The 21,568-nt window shown below is 39.6% G+C and overlaps 1 protein-coding gene across 2 annotated transcripts in view; it reads right to left on the bottom strand.

Annotated features, from left to right (window-relative positions):
- Positions 1 to 21,568, bottom strand: part of PRKCA (protein kinase C alpha) — a 112,914-nt gene that overhangs the window by 54,366 nt on the left and 36,980 nt on the right. For both annotated transcript variants that reach the window (XM_085240471.1, XM_085240472.1), the window contains exon 3: positions 12,158 to 12,240. In XM_085240471.1, the coding sequence (XP_085096597.1) occupies positions 12,158 to 12,240 (83 nt within the window). The remainder of the gene's footprint in view (positions 1 to 12,157; positions 12,241 to 21,568) is intronic.

The raw sequence follows: 21,568 nt of genomic DNA, 5'->3' as shown, positions 1-21,568 counted from the left end.
TTTCACAGCTGGGTTATTTTAAGCAGGCAAAAAACTCGTTGGAATATAACTTTCTTATTTTGAAATATTTTAGCTTGAAGTTATTAATCTACCCCTCGAGAATTCAGAACATCTTAGAACACTCGTTTTAAATATTCAGTATCTTTCAAAGCCACAATCTTCTCAGATGGCCTTAAAATGAACGCCTGAAATATCTCACTGTAATAACCCAAATGGAGCCCTTATTAAGGAAGAGATTCCATTTCTTCTTGATTAGAAAATTTTTCTCCCTATCTTCACTTCTCCGTCCTCGAGAAGGAAACTCTCTGTCCCTATAAACAGGTGGGGAAATAGCCAGGAGAGGAAGTGGTGGGATGAATTAATTGGTAGAACAGGGAATTAAGTCACAAGGACTGAGGTGCAGGATGGACAACACGTCCTGAGATGCCATGCACTGCTTTCTGATAAAATCAGTCTGAAATTGGAAAACACAAAGGCAGCAGTAAGAAGCTTGCAGAGAGCTCACCAAAAGCTGTGCTAATATGAAGGGTTGGCTTCTCCATTTGCTGCCTCATTACTGGCTGGCTGATAGTTTCTAGCTTCTTAAAGAATTCAGATTGAATTTCCTCATCTAGCTTTAGTAAATTTTCATCTTATGCACTGACAATTTTCCTCTCTATTGTGGGATGATGAATTTTGTAGCTAAATCTCAAACTTCAATTTGAAGCACTTAACAGATTCTCCATCAGCCCTCACTGAGTCACCCAAACTGCCAGCAAAAATTCCCATTTGTTCTCTCTGTAATTCTATGATATCATAAGCAAATAAAAGATTTGCTTTTCCACAGAATAATTCAATTTGTTTTAAAAGATGATTAAGTACCCGCTGAAGAAAATTGGGGAATACTTCTGTGTAGTCACAGCAACTCTGGATGCAACCACAGAGCATTTTGTGGATGCAGCAGGCTCAACCACAGCCAGGGCAGGGAAATATCCCATAGAAAACCTGACAGTGCAAGGAAGTGCAGTTCACAAGGAGCGCTGCCTTCAGCCATGCTGCTAAAGCACTTTTTTGCTTCAAGACCAATCACGTTTCAAGTCTGCTGGATAGCTGTTGACTATAAATGAAACTGCAGAATGAAGATACGGCTGTGCACGTCACTGCCTTTTCCATTTGCTTGTTTGTTGTTTTTTCACCTTGCTCTCCTGCATTAACCATCAACAGAACCAAAACAAATCCGTTCTCACTGTGTGCACCTGTCCCACGCTTCAAAGGAAGGCTGCAACGAACTTTGTTGGCCACTAAAAACAGAAAAATGAGCAGGGTGAAGTGGTTGTAGCTGAAGGAAGGGTGGCTGACTGCTCCAAACCACTGCCAGCTGGTTAATGGAGACACACTGGCACCACCATCTGCAGGGACAACTTCCAGCAAGACACAGAACACCATTTGTAGGGGAAACGGTGGGTTTGTATTAAAGATGACCTCTTGGTCAGGTGTGTAAAAAAAAGGGGAGAGTAAGGGCTTGAGAGAGTAAGAAAAGGATAAATTACTGTCTTGTAAGCATGATCAATTAACCACAGACATCAAAAGAACACTACAGTGAACCTAAGGAAAATACCACTCATCAACATCAAGTGAACAGCAGAATGAAAAATCACTTTCTTCATGGAAAGAGAGTGAATCAAGTTTGGCTACAGGAGGCATTACAGAAAGTGAACTAAACAACTTAGAGCAGAAAGACACACATCTTGATCTAATTTTAGTTATGCAGCCTGGCATTTTGTTCCATCTTTCTTCAAGAAGATACTGTCTCAAGAGATGACAAGTCATCCTGCAGGGACAGGACAGCCCAGTGAAATGCTTTGAAGAGCACTGAGGCCAGTCTGTCCAATTCCTTTTAATTGAACCAGACACAGACAGTGTATATTTTACTTTAATTAGGCTGCAGATAAAGAACATCACAACATACGGGATGCCAGTCAGGGATAAGTCATTAGACAGCAGAGTAAACTTGAAAATATGTGAGGCCAAAGAAGATGCTGCATAGATGAGAAGATGGGAGCAGCATCCTTTTCCATCAAAGGATCGGTCTCATGAGAAAGCAGGGAACAAGGGAGCTCTGCAGAAGGAGACAGAGAGACCTCTCATCAGTGTAGAAATGAGAGCACTTTGAGAAAAATGAAGTTACTGCAAAAGCAATGCTGGTTCTTTCTTTGCAGACGTAATACAATCAGGCATAGTAGTCTACCACAAACTAAAGTTACAGTCAAATATATTATTCAACCCATCCATTAAGGATATCTAATTATGGAACATCATTAGCAAAGACCTAATCTGATTTTTCCTTTATTTTTCTTTTTAATTCTAACCTATTAGTTTTCTCCCTTTATTGACAGACTTCACTTTTAAGTTGTTATCTTTGAAGTCAGAATAACATTAGCGGATTTATTTATAATTTTTTTTTAGCTGGCTGAACTTGCATGATTTTGCAGAACTGTTTCGACATCAGAGAACCCCAGTTTTAAGACTTTTTCCTCCTCTCCTTTTTTTGAAATTCTCATCTATGAAGTTTGCCTAACCTACTTGCAGCACTGAGCTTTTTGCACCCACACATCAGCACAACTGTAACGCTTTTTAAACGTACAGAGAGTATATCACTATTTATCATTAGGTACTTAATGTTTACGCACAAATTGACATGCAATTGCATAAGCAAAAGTCAGTGCAAACAGCATGCATCTTAGTGGATATTTTAAGCAGTGTGTAACACACACTCCTGGATTTGGTGTCATGATTTATCAGCCTAATTTTTATTTTCTAAGGCTCGGAGTGTCTTCTTGCAGCTCCTGCTGACTCCAATGGTGAATGCAAACATCACTGGGCACACACAGGGAACAGCATCTGTGTGCATACACCCCATCTGTGTGCATGAGGAATTTCACTTTAGAATAGTCCTCTTTAGAATAGGGAAGATTTTGCCAAGAGGTTTTTGTTCAGAAAATACCATTACCTCAGAGGTTTCCTCATCTGTGATATTCTGAGAAGACAGATAATCGATGTATTAAAAAGGTACTTTATTTTTAAATGCGGTCATTTTGAGCCTCTGCTGAAGGAAATGTTTAATTTTTGGAAGCCTGTATCGATTAAGATGCGTTGGTCTTTTATTGCAATGACAAACGACCCAAAGTCTTGAAGAGATCCCAACAGTATTGGCAGCACACACGGTAATGAACCTGAGGGAATGGGCTGTGCTCTGACAGGAGCAGAGGGATCAAAACAAAGTGCTGTTCAACACTAACAAGGAAAAAAAAAAAAGCACTTTTCTCTCATTCATTTTAGAAAATAAACTTTTATTATAGCAGTTATTTTGGGGCTATTATGTCATTATAGTGACTCAATTTAGGTGTACAGAGTAAGTCGTAGATCCGGTGCCCGTTTAGGTCTAAGTCCTGGTGCAGCACCATTCTCCTCATTTGACCTAAAGGCTTCATTACAGCAAAGCACAAAGCACTGGGAAACACTTTGATTTGATTTGAGCTGGTAAGATCAGTAAACAGCTGTACCTTCTCACATCAGAGCAAAGGATTAGTATGGAATGGTAGAATAGAACATTTTCTGCCCTTTCTATTGCATAATGTCCTTCCAGCAAATTAAAAAAAAAAAAAAGCGTGTATTTCTGTTTTGCTTAATTTTACCTCTGAGTGGCATGTTTCTAAATTGGGTGCATTAAATATAACGCCATTTGCGTTTGACTGAAGTCTTTCATATTATTTATTGCAAATCCCCTCTATGTGGGAATACTGAACAAAGTCTGTTGATTGCACAGCTCTTTTTGTCTTCGTGAATGGTCCAATCATGCTCTTGGCACACGAGGATACAAGTGACAGATGTTAAAACTGAGGGATTGTACATATCTCCTAACAGTTACAGGACTGTTTGAATTTCTACTGCTTCTTCTATTAAAGTGATTTCCTTTAGAGGGCAGAGCCCTCGAGGCTCCCAGCATGTCAGCAATGGCAGCCAGAAACGCACAGTCCATTACCACGTTCCATTTGCCCAAACCAAACCAGAGCTGCTGACTCGCTGCTGTTTACCCTCCATACTTTCCCAACTTCAAACCTTCCATATTCAAAGCTTCCACCTTTTCTTGGTTAATTCTTATTTCCTCTTTTATATTAATTAGCATTCATACGTGTAGAAGTGTTCTTTTGTAATGAAGAAGTACTGAAAATTGTACTTTACTACTGACTTCATTTAATCTCAAGACTGAGAACAAAGTCAACAGGATAACATGAACAAACTTTGAAGACTACTACCTACAGTCCCTATTATTAAAATTCTTACTTTAATTAAGTAAAAACCTTTCTACTATTTTTGAATACATTAACACGTAGTGAGGAATGGGATTTTGGGCTTCCAGACCAAACAATAGAACATGACTCATTGATTGTAAGTAGGTCAATCTGTAGGTACTAATACAGACCTTGAAAAATAAAATTGGATTTGAATTAAGGAAGGATTTAATACAGCTATTTATAAGGCAAACAGCCAGGTCTTCTTCCAGTTCTGTGCTAGGACTGTGGGGTTCAGATTGCCATCATTTACTCTTCATTCTATTCATCCTCCAGTACTGACCACAATTACCAGGTTTCAAAAAACTCCAGGTTTTGTGGGGTTACTGCTTTTTTTTTCTTGAGAAGCAGAAACAAAAGTAGCCAAAGCTTTGCATATGCTTTTTATAACTATTTTTATAGAGGCTTTTATCTACTTTCTGATCCATTCTTTGCTGGTCTGATGCTACAGTTGCCATAGAAACAGACCTGAAAGTAGCTTTGTTACAGATTACAACGGTTTTCCCAACACAGAGAAATTTCTTTCATGCCTTAGTTCAGCAAGTACCCTCTCGTGGGGACAAAAAGAGGAAAGAAAAACTCAGTCTCTGACCTTTGTACCTATTAAGTTGTCATTAGCAGAACGTATTATACGCTTTTGCCTTTACTTTGTGAGCTCAGCCTGCGATCTATGGTGCTCTAAGGATTAAGTTTCATTAATCACATGGGTCACACCAATGTTTATCTGCAAGGGAGTAGCTGAAATCAAATTATGGAAGGGACTGTGATTGGCAGAACAGCTTCAGTGGAAGGGGAAGAATGATGTCCTTCAGTGCAGGTAACATGCTGTCGGCCTAAACCCTGCTGCCATCAACTCTCACCGGGTTGTTACAGAAATCTGACCAATTATAAACATGAGAAAGTATTTCCCAACAGCAATGCCATGGAATACATGTTCCCTGCTATCACTGCCTGTTTCAAAGGCACTCTGATCTCTTCCAAAACCTAAAGAAAATCTGTGAACTGCTTGGATGTTACCTTGGTAATGGACAGCTGAAATGAAGAGGAAGCAAACCAGATGACAAGAGCACAAGAACCAAATGGAATGTGTTTATGTGAAGCCCCTCAAAGGCTCTGCCATGGCTGGACCAACACACAGAGCTCAGCCAGGAGGATCCCCTCCTGCTAGGCAGGGTCCCTCCCCAGCTCCTTTCACCCTTCCCCTCCTCTCTTCCCTCTGCTCCATGGGCAAACCCCAAGGATGAAATAACCTCCTTTCTCCTACAAGTGCTTCTTCTTCCCCCAACCCAGAGTTTGATTTATACTCAGAAACAAAACTCCTGTCAGTTAACTCAGTAATTAGAAGCACATTTCTCCCAGCAGCCCAAGGAAACAGCTACCAACAATTTACAAAGATAGGTATGCTCCCTGGTGACACATCCCAGAATTATTTGTGGCATATGGGACCTACAGAGCTTTACAAAAGTAACCCACTCGTTTTAGTCCAAATTAAGATTTCATCTAATTTTGGTGCAAGAACTGCCACCTCACAAACAGACACTGCTAAAAGTGTTTTGCATTCTGCAAAATCTCCGTGCCCGTGTGCCACCCCTCCAGCTGATAAGTTCAGGATGCCATAATCAGACTTCTTTCTAACACATGATTGTGGAGGTGGAACCCAATAGAGATGCCTGCATTACATTTTACATGCCTTCTCATGTAAGAAAAAAACGATCAGTAAATCTTAAGCTTTCTTCCCCCTCTGCATCCCAGTATCACATAGTTCTATTTACTCACAGCTTAAAGATTGACACAACAAACTTTTGGAAATGGTAACTATAAGATGACAAAGGAATAACTATATTAAACTTAATCCGGACAACTTTAACAATATGGGCTCTTGGAATAACGTCAGCTTCATCGTTGGGAATTAGAAGTTCTGACTGTACACCACTGCCCAGCAGATTGCTTCATCAGCTGTACTTACTGCCATTAAAACTGCAGCCCTATCAACAAGGTTTCTTTTTACTACTGGGAATAACTTCGCTGAGAGTTCTCCTTCTATAATATCACTGCCTAATAATTGTTCTCAGATGCTTACTTCTTATGAAAATTGCTGATATTTTTAGGTCCATCATTTATACAAATTTCCTATCTCTCAGCAGTACTCTCTTTGGTTATTAACTCTTCTGAGGATCATCTGTGTTATACTGAATATCGCACTGCACCTGTGCAGGGCCTCAGCCGTGAGCTCTGTGAACTGACGGGTTGGGATGGAAGCCCCAGTGAACGGGGCTCAGCTGGGATGGGAGGTCACCCTCCATGAAAAGGAAGCAAAAGATTTGTGCTGTTCTTTTCAAGAGCTCTTTTCTCTTTTGAGAAAGTCAACCCAAGGGCTATCTTGGCAGAGCAGAAGGAAGGGTTTGTAAGCAGGCAAGGTTTGTGAACCCATTCGTGGTGCAGCCCCAGTGCAGGCTGAGCACATGCAGGCTATTCACACAATGCACACAGCGTCTTTCTTCAGATGTTTCTCTTTCAGCTATTAAAAGTCTTACCTCAGGGCTGGTCCTGCTTGAACTAAAATTTCAATCAGTGTACTCAAAGATCTGCATGTCAAAATCATCATTAAATGATTAAAAATCACATTTTTGATAGGCAAGTCTTCCCCATAGTTAATTTTTTTGGCTTTCAGGTCAAAACCATAACTAATACCCTCACGGCACACTCATTTCTCTATAAAGTACTTCCAAAACTCTGCAGAGATTCACAATTCAGAGCACTCACAAGAAACCAAGCATTTGGTCTTGTAATAAAAGTATTCTTTTTGTACCATAACATTTTAAACTACTTGCTGCATTGAGTGTAATGTTGTTTTTTTTTTGTCCCTAGGACTGGCTTTGTAGGAAAAGGGGGTAGGAATATTATAAAGAATACCATTTTGACAAAAGTTATGCTTGCACTGTAATTGCCTTTAGGAGTATATTTTTGTTATTCTGGCAGGCAGGAAACTTTGCTATTTGCCAGACTCGCCTGCCTTTGTGTATCTTCTGTGATGAAGTGAGCAGATTTTTATTTTAATTACCAAGAAAATATTTCTGGTATAGGATTGCCTATCACCCAAAACTCAGATCAGTGAGAACAAAAATCTTCTTGTTGATAATATTAACCAGTGATGTGTGTTTGCTGCTTGTGTCCCTCACGATGCCCAACAACCAAATGGTTAAAGGCAAAGCACTTTTCATTATCCCTGGGAGAAGGGCTGCAGAGCTTTCTGATTAAAATCCCTTTTCAACTGGGTTCTTGGGTAAGTCTTAATGCTGAGCTTCCAGCTGCTTTTTTGTTGTTGTTCTGTTTTGTTCTGTTTTGAATTCCCAGTAAAGACCAGTAAAGCAACCATCTTCTTTCACTCTGAAATCTGGAAGTATTTCCAAAAGATCCCAAAATCCAACCCTGGAAATATTCTGAAACCAGCCTCCTAGCATGAACATGTATGCATGCTTCCTGCAGATATAAAAGACACATATAAAGCCAGCAAAGCCAACCAGGAGGTGCCAGGAGCACTGTTCCAAGCCCAGTGCCAAACTCCAGCCCATATGATCCCTGTTTAGAACTCAACAGTCATGGAAAGCAGTCAAAGACCCTTAGCATTTCCATTCCTTTCTAAATTCCTCTCCAGTACAGCTGCAGAATTCTATACAATGCATCTCACTAAAAATCAGAACAATCCCTTGCAACTTATCCTTCCACAACACTCATCAGCTCTGTGCCGTTGTGCCCACACGGTGCTCCAGCAGGAGGCTGGCTCATGTTGTCCTGCTGGCACCATCACCATCAGCTCTCACTGCTTCTTTCCCTCCTCAAGAATTATTTTTCTCATTTCACTGAATTGTCCAAGCCTCTATGGAAAATATTCAGCTACTGCAGCATCCCATGCAACCTCAGTGCAAATTTAGAATGCTTATATACTTAATATATACTTAATACAATAAAACTCCCAAATAATTTCAATATCAAGAGGCTTATCCACTTTCCCATATATGTCACCTTCAGCAGACACAAGGTCAGCCACCCCAGCAAATGAAATGGGATGGCTTTGCTGTTTCATTTTGTGTAATCAAAATCTTATCAATTCATTCTATTCTGAGTGCTTAAATATTAAGAATTCACTGTAATTCTGAGTAGGAAAATCAGATTTAATCTCCCTTGACCATACAGTTGTTTGCCTCCCTACCCCCTTTTTTTTTTTACTTTTCAATTTCTATTTATTTATTTATTTTGGTTATAAACCTTCCAAGTCTGAAAGGAGAACAGTGCCTATGCAGAGATTGTGATGTCTGAGTCCTTGTGCAATCCACGTTGTTTTAAAGGCTCGTTTAAAAAGTTAATCATAGAATCACAGAATCATAGAATGGCAGGGGGTTGGAAGGGATCCCAAGGATCATCGAGTTCCAACCCACTGCCACGGGCAGGGCCACCAACCTCCAGATCTGGTACTAGAGCAGGCTGCCCAGGGCTCCATCCAACGTGCTCTTGAACACCTCCAGGGAGTGGGGTTCAATCTATTTCAACAATATTTTAAAGAGTTAGCGTACTAAAGAAACGCAGTGATTTTGGATTGCCTGAATTCTTGTTGTTTCAACTGAACCACAGTTTTGTTCCCCACACACCATCATTTCAGCAGCAGCCATCGAGGTGACCACTTTATTGACCATTAATATTTCGTTTTGGCACAAAACCAGATCTTGCAACCCCACGTTTCAACCTGGATAAAGCAGAAAAGAGGGTGATTTTAGGCTTCCCTCTCTCCTGCATGCCTCTTTGTTAAGGCATTCAAAAGTAATAATAAAAAAAATAATAAATAATAGATAAATAATAAAAAATAACTTATTTTCTCTGTTACAGCAGTGGAGTACTGCAGCAAATAATAATGTTACACAAGGAGCCAATATTTGTACACCACTATTGTCAGTGTGATGCAGGTCACTGGACTTCTATACAGCCACACAGTCAAAGTTTACTACAAAACATGCAGCTATATGGTGTGTAAGAAGGGCTAGGAAATAAGAAAAGGTTGGCGAAGGTGTAAAAACCCTTTTTGTTTTCTGACTTGCCTGATATAAAACTAAGTTCTGTTGCAGCTGTTCAGTCCATTTAGGGAAATGCTTCCTCTCCTCGCAGGGCACTGCAGCAGCCACAGAACTGCTCACAGTCCCTCTGCAATTGGAAATCGCTTGGCACATGATTTATTCTGAAAGCATTCTAATGCTCTCATTCAAAAAACACATTATTTTCAAGATCTTGTCCTTCAACCACACAAACCCTTCCATGGAAGCCAGAAAGATGACTAGAAAAACTAAGGGTTTCCCCTCTTTGGAGTCTCCCTAAGTGACTAATGAACTTTGCTGCTCAGAAGCCCTCATCATCCCCCGAGGCATGCAGTGTGAATGCCATACAACCTCGCCTCGAGACAAACCTATAAATAAATGCTTGCCATCGTGTCCTAGATACCCAGACCTCAGCGGGATGTGTGGAAACACACCTGCAAGCACTGCCTCCTTTGGCTGCAAAAAGCACTTTTGTATCACAGTGGGAAATGTTCCATACGTTGACATTCTGCGGCCCCTGGTTGAGAGGTGTCTCTGTGGCTGCCAGACTTCAGATTCTCTTTATCAAGTGAAATAAATGCTACTGATAATTATTCCAGTGAAGCGTTTGTGAGAATTGTTTGATTTATGTGAGCAGTGCCGTGCATGACAGTTTATAACTGTTACTGGAAGCAGAACAATACTCCCTTGGAAGTGCAGAGCATATTCCAAGCAGTTCGTTAGCAGCCCACACTGCCCTTTGATCCTGACCTGCTGGCTCCTTGCTGCTCTTACTAGGAACATCACACAGAGTTTTGTGACACAAAAACTCATAATAAATGTCTATCACTTGAGAAAGCTTAAGAAAATAACCCCACACATTTCCAAAGAGATGTCTTATTGCAAAAAATTGGAAATTTCCTCACCTGAGCAAAATATAGGAAGATATTTTTAGCAGTGATATTTAGAGCATTGTGGAGCTTCTTCCACTGTAAGCTATTGCCAAAGTAGTAATAATAAAAGCTATGAAGAAATACATGATGTCTTAAAAATATATATGCATTTGGAACTCCTAAACAAAGATCCTGTGGTAATCACTTCAACATTTCACCATTTATTTTCAACATTTCAATTTAGCATATCTATTTTGTGACATCATACTCCGAAGTTTAAGATGTGCTTGCGGACCTGTCATTAAGAGTAGAACAGTCAAACAAGCAGCATCTTTCACTTACACAAAAGAAACAGTCTGTAGTGCAAACATGGAGTGCTTCACTGCTCATCTACCACGTATGAAGGAGTCGGGACTGAAGTTATTCCTCTAACTTCATAAATTGAATATAATAAATGCTGAGAGCTGAGCAACAACAGATAAAAAAATGGCTCACAGAAATTGTCCAACCTTAACTGCCAGCCTGACCCATTGCTCTAATTGTCACACTGCTGTGAAGTTAGTGCACACATCTGCTTTTGAAGGAGGCAGTATCTCCAGGTTACACCATCTGGGAGCAAATTGATGAGTGGGGTCAGGAGTCTCTGAGAGTGGAAAGAAGGCAGGGGAAAGTGACAAAGAGAAGAAGTGGGTGTTGAGGGCAGCAGTGTTTTTGCCAGCAACCTCAGTCTGCTGCCACAAAGATAAGCACATCTTATGTGCCTAAATTTACATTATGTGAAATGTTTAACAAACAAGCTGTCTTTAAAATACTTTTCAGTTTTAGACTGAAACTTTAGCTACTGTACTTAAGCCCAGCTAAAAATAAGAAAACTTTCCAAAACCCCTTGCAGCTTCTGCTCATTATTCACTGATCTCATGTCTAGCATATTAAAACCATTCATGAGAAGCTCATTAAAACTTAGTAAGAAAAGTCTTCTGGTGTGTTTCATCAGAGGAGATAATAGCCTACAATCTAGAGCATGAATACGTTACAAGAGACAAAACAGAGCCATTTAGACAAAGAACACTTGGAATGCATTGTTCCCATAAGCAGATGTTAAATTACTTCACTGTAAAGTGGAATTTAGAAATCCCAAATAAATGTTATTTTTATGTGAACAAACAGTTTATTATTTCACTAGGGTGACACAAAATTCTTGTAGATATGTCTCAGCATATAGGCAGATGTGTTGAAAGTTTGATTGTTGACCAGAAATGCTGCTTGTATGTGCACGTATTGACAGGGCAAGATGGAACGGGCATATCCTGACGGGTGTGCCAGCTCAAGCATGAATATAATAATATAAGTTCCAGATAACCTATCTCAGATAAGCCTGCTGGCTCGAGATTAGGTTGGATCATCATCTATCTCATCCATGGCATGTACTTAGAGCTGCAGATCCTTGTGGGTACAGAGGACGAGGAGCAGAGTCAACTTTGAAGTTATACCTTGAGATATGTTGGGTACACAAACAAGCTCAGAAAAACCCTCAGCCTTTCATGGGTGTTGTTAGTATCAAATGCTTACAAAACAAAGCAAACAAAATAAAACGCTGACTTCATGCTTCATGCTTGGGTAAACACCTCAGGGTTGTCACATTCTGAGGAATACTGATCTTGGTCATACATTCATCCATTGTTAACTTTGTTTAAAAAAAAAAAAAACAGCTCTCTAAAGTCCATAAATCTTCAATATTCACTTCAGAATGAGGACTATAAACATCAACCATTTAGAACCTATTGATGTTGTTTGTCATATCTTCTCACAGTTGAATGCCACAACATAAGAATACTTAGAAGAACGACATATCAAATGGCAATGTACTCACATCAGTGTCAGGTCCCTTGTCAGCTCCAGGACAAGAGAAGGTAACGAACTCATGGCATCTCTTATGAACCACAAAACAGCAAACTGGTAAGAAAATGGAAAACAACAGTTACAGAGGCATGCATTTAATTTCCTTTTGTTGATACAAATGTAGTTATGCAGGAAATAAGGTGACACTTAGAGGCAAACATCTCACCTGTAAGTCATTCAAAGAAAGTAGAGCCTAATGCTAGACACAGACACATAAGAAAGGCAGATGTCAAGTAAACTATGCAGCTACTGGGGAAATAAACACATTTAAAAATCAAAAGACAATTTTTCAATGATTAAGACATCCCATAGTGTGAAAATCGCATTTCCTGAACCCAAACCATGTTGTAGCTGGAACGGTCACTCTGTGTTCAGGCAAGAACAGGAGCCATAAATGAGGTATGTTAAACTGGAAGGAAAGCCAGCCTTGGGCATGGGATCTGTTCCCCTGCATGCCTTGATGAAGATGTCTAAGAAAACCCAGTGTCTCTGCTAGTTAATTATGTCTGTGAGAAACCAATGCTCTAAGTGAAGAGTCTTGTGGAGAACAAAGTGTTCTCATATCACAGAGTGGCAGGAGATAACGGGAAAAGAAAATTAGCTTCTGCTTACAGAATGAGTCCCATTTACAGAATGAGTCCCATTTAGAAATTTATGAATGATCTGAAAGAACTTTTTTCATATAAGGAAAGCTTATTCTAATCTAATTATATAATGTGACAGAACCTATAGGCTGTCACACAGCAGAAGTCATACATATACAAAACCAGATATGAACAATTTGCTTGAGCGAGCTTTGTTTCACTAACAGGCATTGTAGCTTTTCACCCTTACAGAGATTCTGTTTTCATTTTAAGCTTCATTCTGGTATGTCATCATCAGTCCACATTTCAGCAGAACTGAAAAATCTAGAGTTAAGACTTGGAACATCTTGATGCAAACACTGCGCTATCAGGTGGTTTTGCAATGAGTCAGAAGATTATAATAAAAAGTCCAAAGTAATACACAATTTCTTTACAGATAATACACTGTGTTACCTGAGCATTTCAGATGTTTCCAGTAAATAATGTACAACATCGTAAAGGAGAGTTTTAAAAATATCTAACGGATTTTTTAGACTTAGAATTGCAAGCAGTGCATTTCCACCTTCGCTGGAAACCAAGTTACAGCCTCACAGGTTTTCAAGACAGCTGATTTTCTGTGGAATCTCACTTTTCTTTCCCATTCATAATGTGCATGAAGTTCTTTCACCCAACGAAGAGAACTGAGAAAGATGCTGTCAGGTGCATTTGGTGTCACTGCAGTGCACAACCCCTCGTGCCACCACAATGCCATCCCAGCCTCTGTGCGACCTTCAGTCCATCAGCTGGCTCGAAAGAAGTCTAATCACCCTCACATTTTTCTTCAGCTATTTCTCAGCAGTGGCCCATGCAGCAATCGTCTCCAACTGTTCTATTTCTGACATGGCATATGTTTATTCTTTGGACAAATGGTGCAAAATGGGCTTTGCTCCCCTGATTCCATCTAAGCTGACTTCACAAGAGCCACAGTTCTGGCTCCATGCTCGCTGCCCACTTGCTAGTCTACTTTGTTAATCAATCTATATCCAATGAATCCTACAATTATCATTTTGATAGTTTGTTTCTACCAAATGAAAGACCACTAAGTGGCAATTACTATTAATATTACTTGCAGCTGAAAAACGTTTCACTTCCAAATTATACTTTTGGTTCCAAACTTTCCACTCTTGAAGACAATAGCCTGATTTGTGTTTGCAGGAATAAATCACATGAAGAAAAATAATCCTGTTACATCCTTCAGAAAATAAAAATGTTCAATAATTTCTTCTGTGAGCAGTCATCATATATTTGGAAAAAATACAAGATCATCTTTGCAAAGGAATGGAAAAATATCTCTGGAAGGGTTGCAGAACTGAGCTGCACTACTGATGTTTTCTTACAAGCTGAGATCTTAGGCTGGCGAGCCCAGCTCTGCCTTTACTCAGGAACAGAGGCAGTGTTGTCATTGTTTTTAATACTGATATGTGATAAGTGTTAAGACACGTAGGAGAAACACTGACACTCACTGCTACCACCCCATCCTATGGCTCTGAACTGCAGCCTCTGGCTTCCACAAAAACTCTGCCAATCACATCATAATGAAAACTCCAATTCAGCTGCCAACATAGGCAAGCCATACAGCATTTGTCCTACTGGACTTCAAACTACACTCCAAACACAATCACTAACTAAAGCTTCATACAGAAGAAGAGCTTTCTAACCCTCCCTGTTCACTCTGCTAATGGTTCGGCGCTCACACCTCACCACCAAAAGTCTCCATTCCTTCTCCTGCACTTCCTATTTGTTCATGCTGTGTGTTACCCTTCTCCTCAGAGCTCAGTTATTTAGTAAGCAGCTCAAAAGTATGACTACTGTCTCATGTTTTGAGAATATTCAAATGAAAAGCGCATACTTTGACATAAATAAAGGGATAAGCAGGTTTTGGTGAATGATAAATTCAATGGCAAATGAACAACACTGGGCTAAGATCCCTCGTTAGCAGGAATCATACATAAAATCCCATGTCTAAATTTTCATTTTTCCAATTCAGTCAATAGAACATATTTTAGTAACTTTGAAGTTTTATTTTCAATAAGCAATGCATAGCTTGAGATTTCCTAATAAAAAAAAATCACAGATAAGTGAAAACTAAATATTACCTGCTTAAAATACCACAACATTTTTAGTAATAAAGCTGAGAAGTAACCTTTCAGTCGTTACTTGTTTTGGAAAGCTGTTAATAGCTTCACTTCGCTTACTGCCACTGCTAAGAACTCACATTATGTTCATCACTTTCTCCTAATGATAGCTCTATTACACCGCTTTGCAGAGGCTGCCAGGAAATTTGTTGCTTTACATTTTAACAAGAGTATAAGCAGGAAAGAGCTGGCACACATTAGTTGCTGGAAAGCAAGCAGTATCTCCAGGCTGACTGGTTAAACAGCAAGGAGCACTCTGCACCTTCTCCAAACACAAGCAGACGATGCACTGTGCAGTTTGGGGATTTATGATGTATGACCGAGGGCAATTGTTCCATCCAGTACTTTTCTTCTAGTTCACAGTGCTGAGAAAAATGTGTCATTATTAAATATATATATTTATAATCAGTCTCTTATAGTTACAAGACAATGCCATAAATTTCAAGCTGTTTTCTAAATTATCTGACGTGTGAAGGTTATCAGTATGATACATGATGGGAGCTATCTGCTAAAAAATGCTGTTACTCGTAGCTTTTATATGTGACACAGACTGGTGAGACAGAAATGAAATATTACAGTAATAAATAACAGAAGCAATCTTCTCTATTAGATGATCTACAAAGGAGAAAAGCTCTCGCTGAGCCCCAGTCACCCACGCGACATTTAGCCCTGTGTCTGGAGAGCTGTACAGACACGAGCATTCCCAAGAACTGGGGGTAAATGTATTGAGGCAGAAGTCATGCATGTTACATGCTTGGAATTAGAAAGATCCAACAGATATTTAAAACCACACTTCTACTCCCATTTTTGAGAGAACAACCCCCTAATGGGCTAGATGAGATTTCCCAATAGAAGTGGTCCTCTCTGCTACGGCCCTGATTTATTTCAGTGAAATAAATGAAGCTGCATGGAGAGCACACATGAAAAAAAAACCAACAACCTTTCTATGCAAGTTTATTTAAAAAACACCATGACAGCAAGCATTTCTAAGTAAGTCCAACCGATCGGCCAGAGAAACCAGTGAGCTTTGTCAATCTTTGACTTATTTCTGCCACAGTCCAGATTATTTTCCCAACTCGAATTATATTTTTTCAAATCTTAAGTAGCATAAAAATCCTCTATTAACTTTCGAAATGAACTTTAAAGCTTTGTCTCCACTACTACAACAATTATTTGCCTGACCTCAACAGCTATACGTATGCTTGCCTACATAATTTGTTTCTAGGGCTGAATATTGATTCTCTCAAAGGTAATGGAAGAAGAGGTCCGATCAGCAGCAACAGGGAAATTACTCTGTGCAACAATATTTGTTCTTGGCTTTTACTTTTATTGTCTAAAGGAGCAAGAATTGATTCCAAATTAGACCAAGGAGTTACAATAAAACTAAAATAAGCACGAAATCACTCTCTGCATTTGTCTCGGAGTATAACAGAGAACTTTAAGGGCCTCGGTAGTCATATGGAGCACTTCATAATTTTTATGTTGCTATTTTACATGCTTTGCATTTTCAGTGAAGCCACAGAATTTCCCCAAGGGACCCATATTACTGCTTGACTTCTTCTTTTGCTTTCTGCATGACACCGAGCAATGAACAAATTTGTCACATGGCATGCATTAGCTCCTTCTAAGATTAAATACAGTAATTACATTAAACAGAAATAGAGTAGTGCTTCAAAACAGACAAGCCATTTCAGTATTAATTACTTTTTTCTTTTTTTAAATAAGCATTACTGTTTAAATAAATTTACTAGGAATAGAGTAAACTCAGGAATAGGGAGTACATCTCGAGCATAAAGTGTAACAATTAAATACGATTTTCTCTTCTCCTGTTCTGGATATGATGCTATGGTTATGACTTCTACAAAAAATCCACCGTTTTCACTGTGTTTAATACAAATGAGGGTTCCTTTGTATATCAAAAACACAAGTCAGAAGAAGTGGAACCTTTGAATGTGATGGACATAAATCCACAGGGCATTTTACAGACTGCATTACCCTAACTTTTTCAACACGTGCAATTTGTAACACATCAGCTACTTTTCCTGACAATATTTCACCCCACGTACAGGAGAGGGCTACCTCAAGAGAGAACCCAGGCTAGGGCTTAAACCTGCTACATGCAAACTCTCCTCTTGTCACTTATAATTCCTTTCTCCCTAAAATTGCCCCCCGTCCAGTGCAATACAGTCTGCTCTGGGATAACATGGCTCACAAGGAAAACAGACTCTCCCTCGCCACCTTATCCTGTTCTTAAGTTTCTTAAAGCTCTTTTGTAACAGCATGAGGTCACACAGCACCTCAAAGTGCTCATCTACGGAGAGCTATATCTTGCTTGTTTAACGGGTTATCTTTATCTTCACTGCAGTTTCTGCAGCCCTCAATCTACCTCCTCCAAGCAGCAGCAGAAACTTACCCTGAAGTCAAAGTATACGAGCTACAAGAAGACAATACTGATAAATTTAAGGCTGACTCTTCACTCTGAGCTCCCAGAGTCTGCCAGGCAGTAACTGGACGCATATCCTCAGCTACACTGAATCACCGCATTGTAGGGGTTGGAAGGGACCTGTGGAGGTCATCCAGTCCAACCTGAGGTCATTCAAATGTCTGACTTTGCTCCATACGTTTTCTTCTTTTTCAATTTGGTCAAGTTCAATTAGGCTAAATAAACAGGAGGGAGGACAGAAACAAGATCTCTGCTACAAAGTAGAAAGAAAAAAAAAAAAGAGAGAAAGTAATAGTTGCAACAATATCTTATTTGTGTGAAAGGATTACGCAGATCGCCTGGACAGTCTTAACTACTCAGGTCATTAACTCCTTTACACTAAGAACAAAACAGATGGATGCTGCCGGTAAGCTGGCTTTGCAAGATCTGCAGCAGTGTGCAAATACTGGCTGCATGCCTGGCAGAGGCTGCATATGTATTTTCATTTCCAGCAATGAATTCAGCGGACCTGGTAGTGCCAGGGGAGAAAGAGATGAATTTATTCCTGCAGCTGCATGTGCAACATTTTTAAAAGTCGGGATATAGCAAAATACCTCACATACCACATCTTCTAGATTTGACATTTCTACCTTCAGTTACAAGGAAAAGAAAGTACCTTATATTATTTTTATACTGCCATGCTTGCTAAACAAAAGAGGTAGAAGATATTAATTTTCGAGTATGTCACAGAAAACTGTTTCAATTCATTGTTAACTGTGTTCTTTTTTTTTTTTTTTTTTTTTAAGACAGAGATCACCATTCCTGTGGAAAGTTCTTGCTAAAATTTCACACAGCTATTAATCCTGCTCCTTCGAGGTGTCCCATTTTATAAATGAATAATAATCCAGAAGTCATCTATCAAAGCCAGAACCGAAATAACTATCTCAAGAACTCACAATGGCAAAAAAGATGACTCGCTATGACCGATTTCTTCTATCACTTCCGTAGTTCAAAACCACTGTAGTTCAAATATCTGCCTTCACCACGTTGTGTGCCAGCAGCAGAGGCACTGCAGCAGGGCAGGGTGCAGCTCCCACAATTCAGCAATGCAACACAAAGCCCACAAATGTTTCCTGTGAAGGCTGAATGTTCATCCTTAAGAATCTGCACTAATTCATCGACTTGCCTAACCTCAGAAATGCGACGTCTGGAATAAAACAGCTGTTTTCAGCTTGTTGTGTTAACAGATGTAAAAAGAAACGGGCTGAGAGAGCGGGTAATGTGGAGCAGCACAGGCTGTACATGGTTCATGACAGCATGAAGTGAGAGGATACAGCATGAAACCAATCTCCAGCATGCAGCTGTTGGATGTTATTTGGTAATACAGCCAGAATCCCAGAGGGCTCCTAACAGGGAGCCAAGAGAAAGTAAAGGGGTTTGTGGAAAACCCCAAAACGGCTTCTGCCAGAGCTGCTCACATTCCAACCGTGGTCCTGCAGTGAGCAGCCACGAGGGCCTTCCTCTTCTGGAGGCTTTGCCACCACGCTTCCAGCCCATCCAGGCTGCCCCCAGCCCGTCCCCATCCCACCCACTGCCCCCATCCTGCCCCCAGGCCGTGCTGCACTGCAGGCCGCAGGCGCTTCATGGTAACACCTGATCTGCCTCACAGCTGGAAGCACGGCAATCTGAACGACTACAGAAAATGTCCTAGCACAGCTGGCGGGTTTTACCGTCAAAACTGTACAAACGTTTGGAAATATTTTAGTACTGGCTTTATAGCTTGCCTTTCTGAATACTTTATTAATAATTCAACGATATCAAGCTACGGGTAGTTGTAGTTGTAAACCAAAACAGCTCCTTCCTTTAGCATGACTTGCAAAGGACAAAAACAGAAGAGAAATGCCAGACCCAAATGCCAAGAGATGAATGCAATATATTCTAGTGTATTTTGAATTAAAATATACGTATTTAGTTCTATTTGAGAAACCTTTTAACTTACTAACAAAATTAATAAACCTTACTTGGCAGTAAACACAATCCACGCACTAATTCTACTACTATTACTAAAAGATTTACTTTATTTTTTTTCCCAGGATGTAAGTGGGGTCAGGACGACACCAAACAAGCTGTTTGCAATAAGAACAGAATCATCTCGCCACTGCTGAGCTCCAGGAAATCAGCTCCCTGCAGTACCTGCCTGGATGCAATCCCAATGGGAGGATGAATTCCCAATTACAGGACAGAGATAATCACCCAATTCTACATTTACTGACACATGTAAAAGCTGTTAAAAAGATGATAGCATGCTTTGACATTAACTTTCACACAATTGTGATTCCAGAATAGTGTAGTGGGGCTTCAGAAGTATAAAAGCAAAATATTCCTGACTTGCACATTTATTTCTTTTCTCAAAAGCAGAGCACTTCATTTTAAAGGATGGAAGATCCAATCCCATAATACAAATGTTATTACAGCTCTTAAGTCCTGTTTATGTCCCACTTCATGTTTATGCTTGAAACAGAATTTCATAAAGTCATGTATGAATAAAATCACGACAGGAACAGCAGCCCATGCTTCCCTCTCGTCAGTCTGATTTCATTTGCTCTTTCCAGCTCATTTTAGCTTGGGGAGGTTTAAATCAAAAAGATAATTACAAAACTTGTGCCACAAAAAATCCACCTTATAGTGCTTAATGTTAGTGATTCTCTCTGTGAGAGTTTGAAGTGCATTTAGACAGCAAGTTAACTCCAACAATTAGCTCATTCCTATTTGCACAATTAATCAAATTTGTGCCTTGTTCTATAGTATATTCTGTGCTAAAATGACTGCATTAATAATTAACTATATTAATTTTGTGTCTGAAAGGCACACACAAAAAAATTGAAAAGCAGTATTTACTCACTTGCTGACACCAAAACAAATCATTTGGATGTAATGAAATTGGCAGTATTTATTGTATTACTGGATCTGTGGTGCCAATTTCAATATCTTTAGTTAGAAGATACACAGGCATTCCCATTTTGTGCTGGGTTGTAATTATTATTAAGATTCCGATCTGATAATTTATTCTACATTAGCTCTAATTTGATAACTTCATTTGCCTTCATGCAAAATAAGCATTGATAAGTAAACATTACTGTCCCATTAATTCATGACATATAAAAATAATGGTCAAATAATGGTCCAGTGATCCAACAGGAGGGAAGATATTAAAGATATGCTAATGCTGCCAACACAGTCAGCTAGGGAGGGCAGCCACAGCATCTGCACAGCTACGGACCTGAAGTTTCATCCCACGAAAGCAGACTTTTATGGCAGGAACCATTCTCTGCCTCTCAGCCGTGTGACTCAGAAGTGTGACTGGAGCAGCAAAGAGCATTTTAAATGTGAAAAGGTTCAAAAGAGAGGGCTGAATTTTTCAAAGGTTACGAAGGAAAAAGGGGAAGCTCAGCTTCTCCTGGGCACGAGGGATACCTATAAAACCACCCATCATTTTGGACACTTCTCTGAAAGGATTCAGGCTGGGGTTTAAAATTTAATCACCATCCTGTTTTGTGTGGGATTATATCAAGAAATTGAAGCTCATTTGCTCATTTGTTTAAGATTTTTCCTGTTGCTGTTTCTCTTTACTTTTCTGATGTTATTCAACAGATGGCCAATATTTGTTGCAAGTCTCATCCAATTAAATACATCTTATTAAAGGGTCATCTGCTAGAAACTTCAATAGCACTTTCCAACTCCCATCAGTCACTGAAAACAGTTTCATCCCCATGTAACAGCATCCTCTCAGGAAGGAAATCAACAACAAACTGCATTAAACTGGAGTCAGAAATCTGTTGTCAAAGGAATTTAAACCACATAAGATGAAAAACTCATATAGAAACCAACTACAGAATTGCAAAAATTTACCCTTTGCTGATAGGTGGAAAACTTTCTGCAGTGTTTTTGAAGGGTAAGTTGTGTACTTAGATGAAGGAGAGCAATTTCTTAGGTCTGGCAGTTACCAAAACAAAGTGGTTGAGAGAAGGACATGAGCTACAATAATTCTTTCCAAATAGTAGAAGTAATACTTGTGGTAAATACCCGTGGGCTCATGAATGGGCAGTACATACATAAAGCACAGAGTCATGAAAACAGGTCACAGAATCATAGAATCTCCAAGGTTGTAAAAGACCCCTAAGATTATCCAGTCCAACCATCAT

The sequence above is a fragment of the Meleagris gallopavo genome, chromosome 20 (genome assembly GCF_905368555.1).
Source record: "Meleagris gallopavo chromosome 20, MGAL_WU_HG_1.1, whole genome shotgun sequence".
NCBI lineage: Eukaryota > Metazoa > Chordata > Aves > Galliformes > Phasianidae > Meleagris > Meleagris gallopavo.
This window is presented reverse-complemented; position numbering and strand designations above follow the sequence as displayed.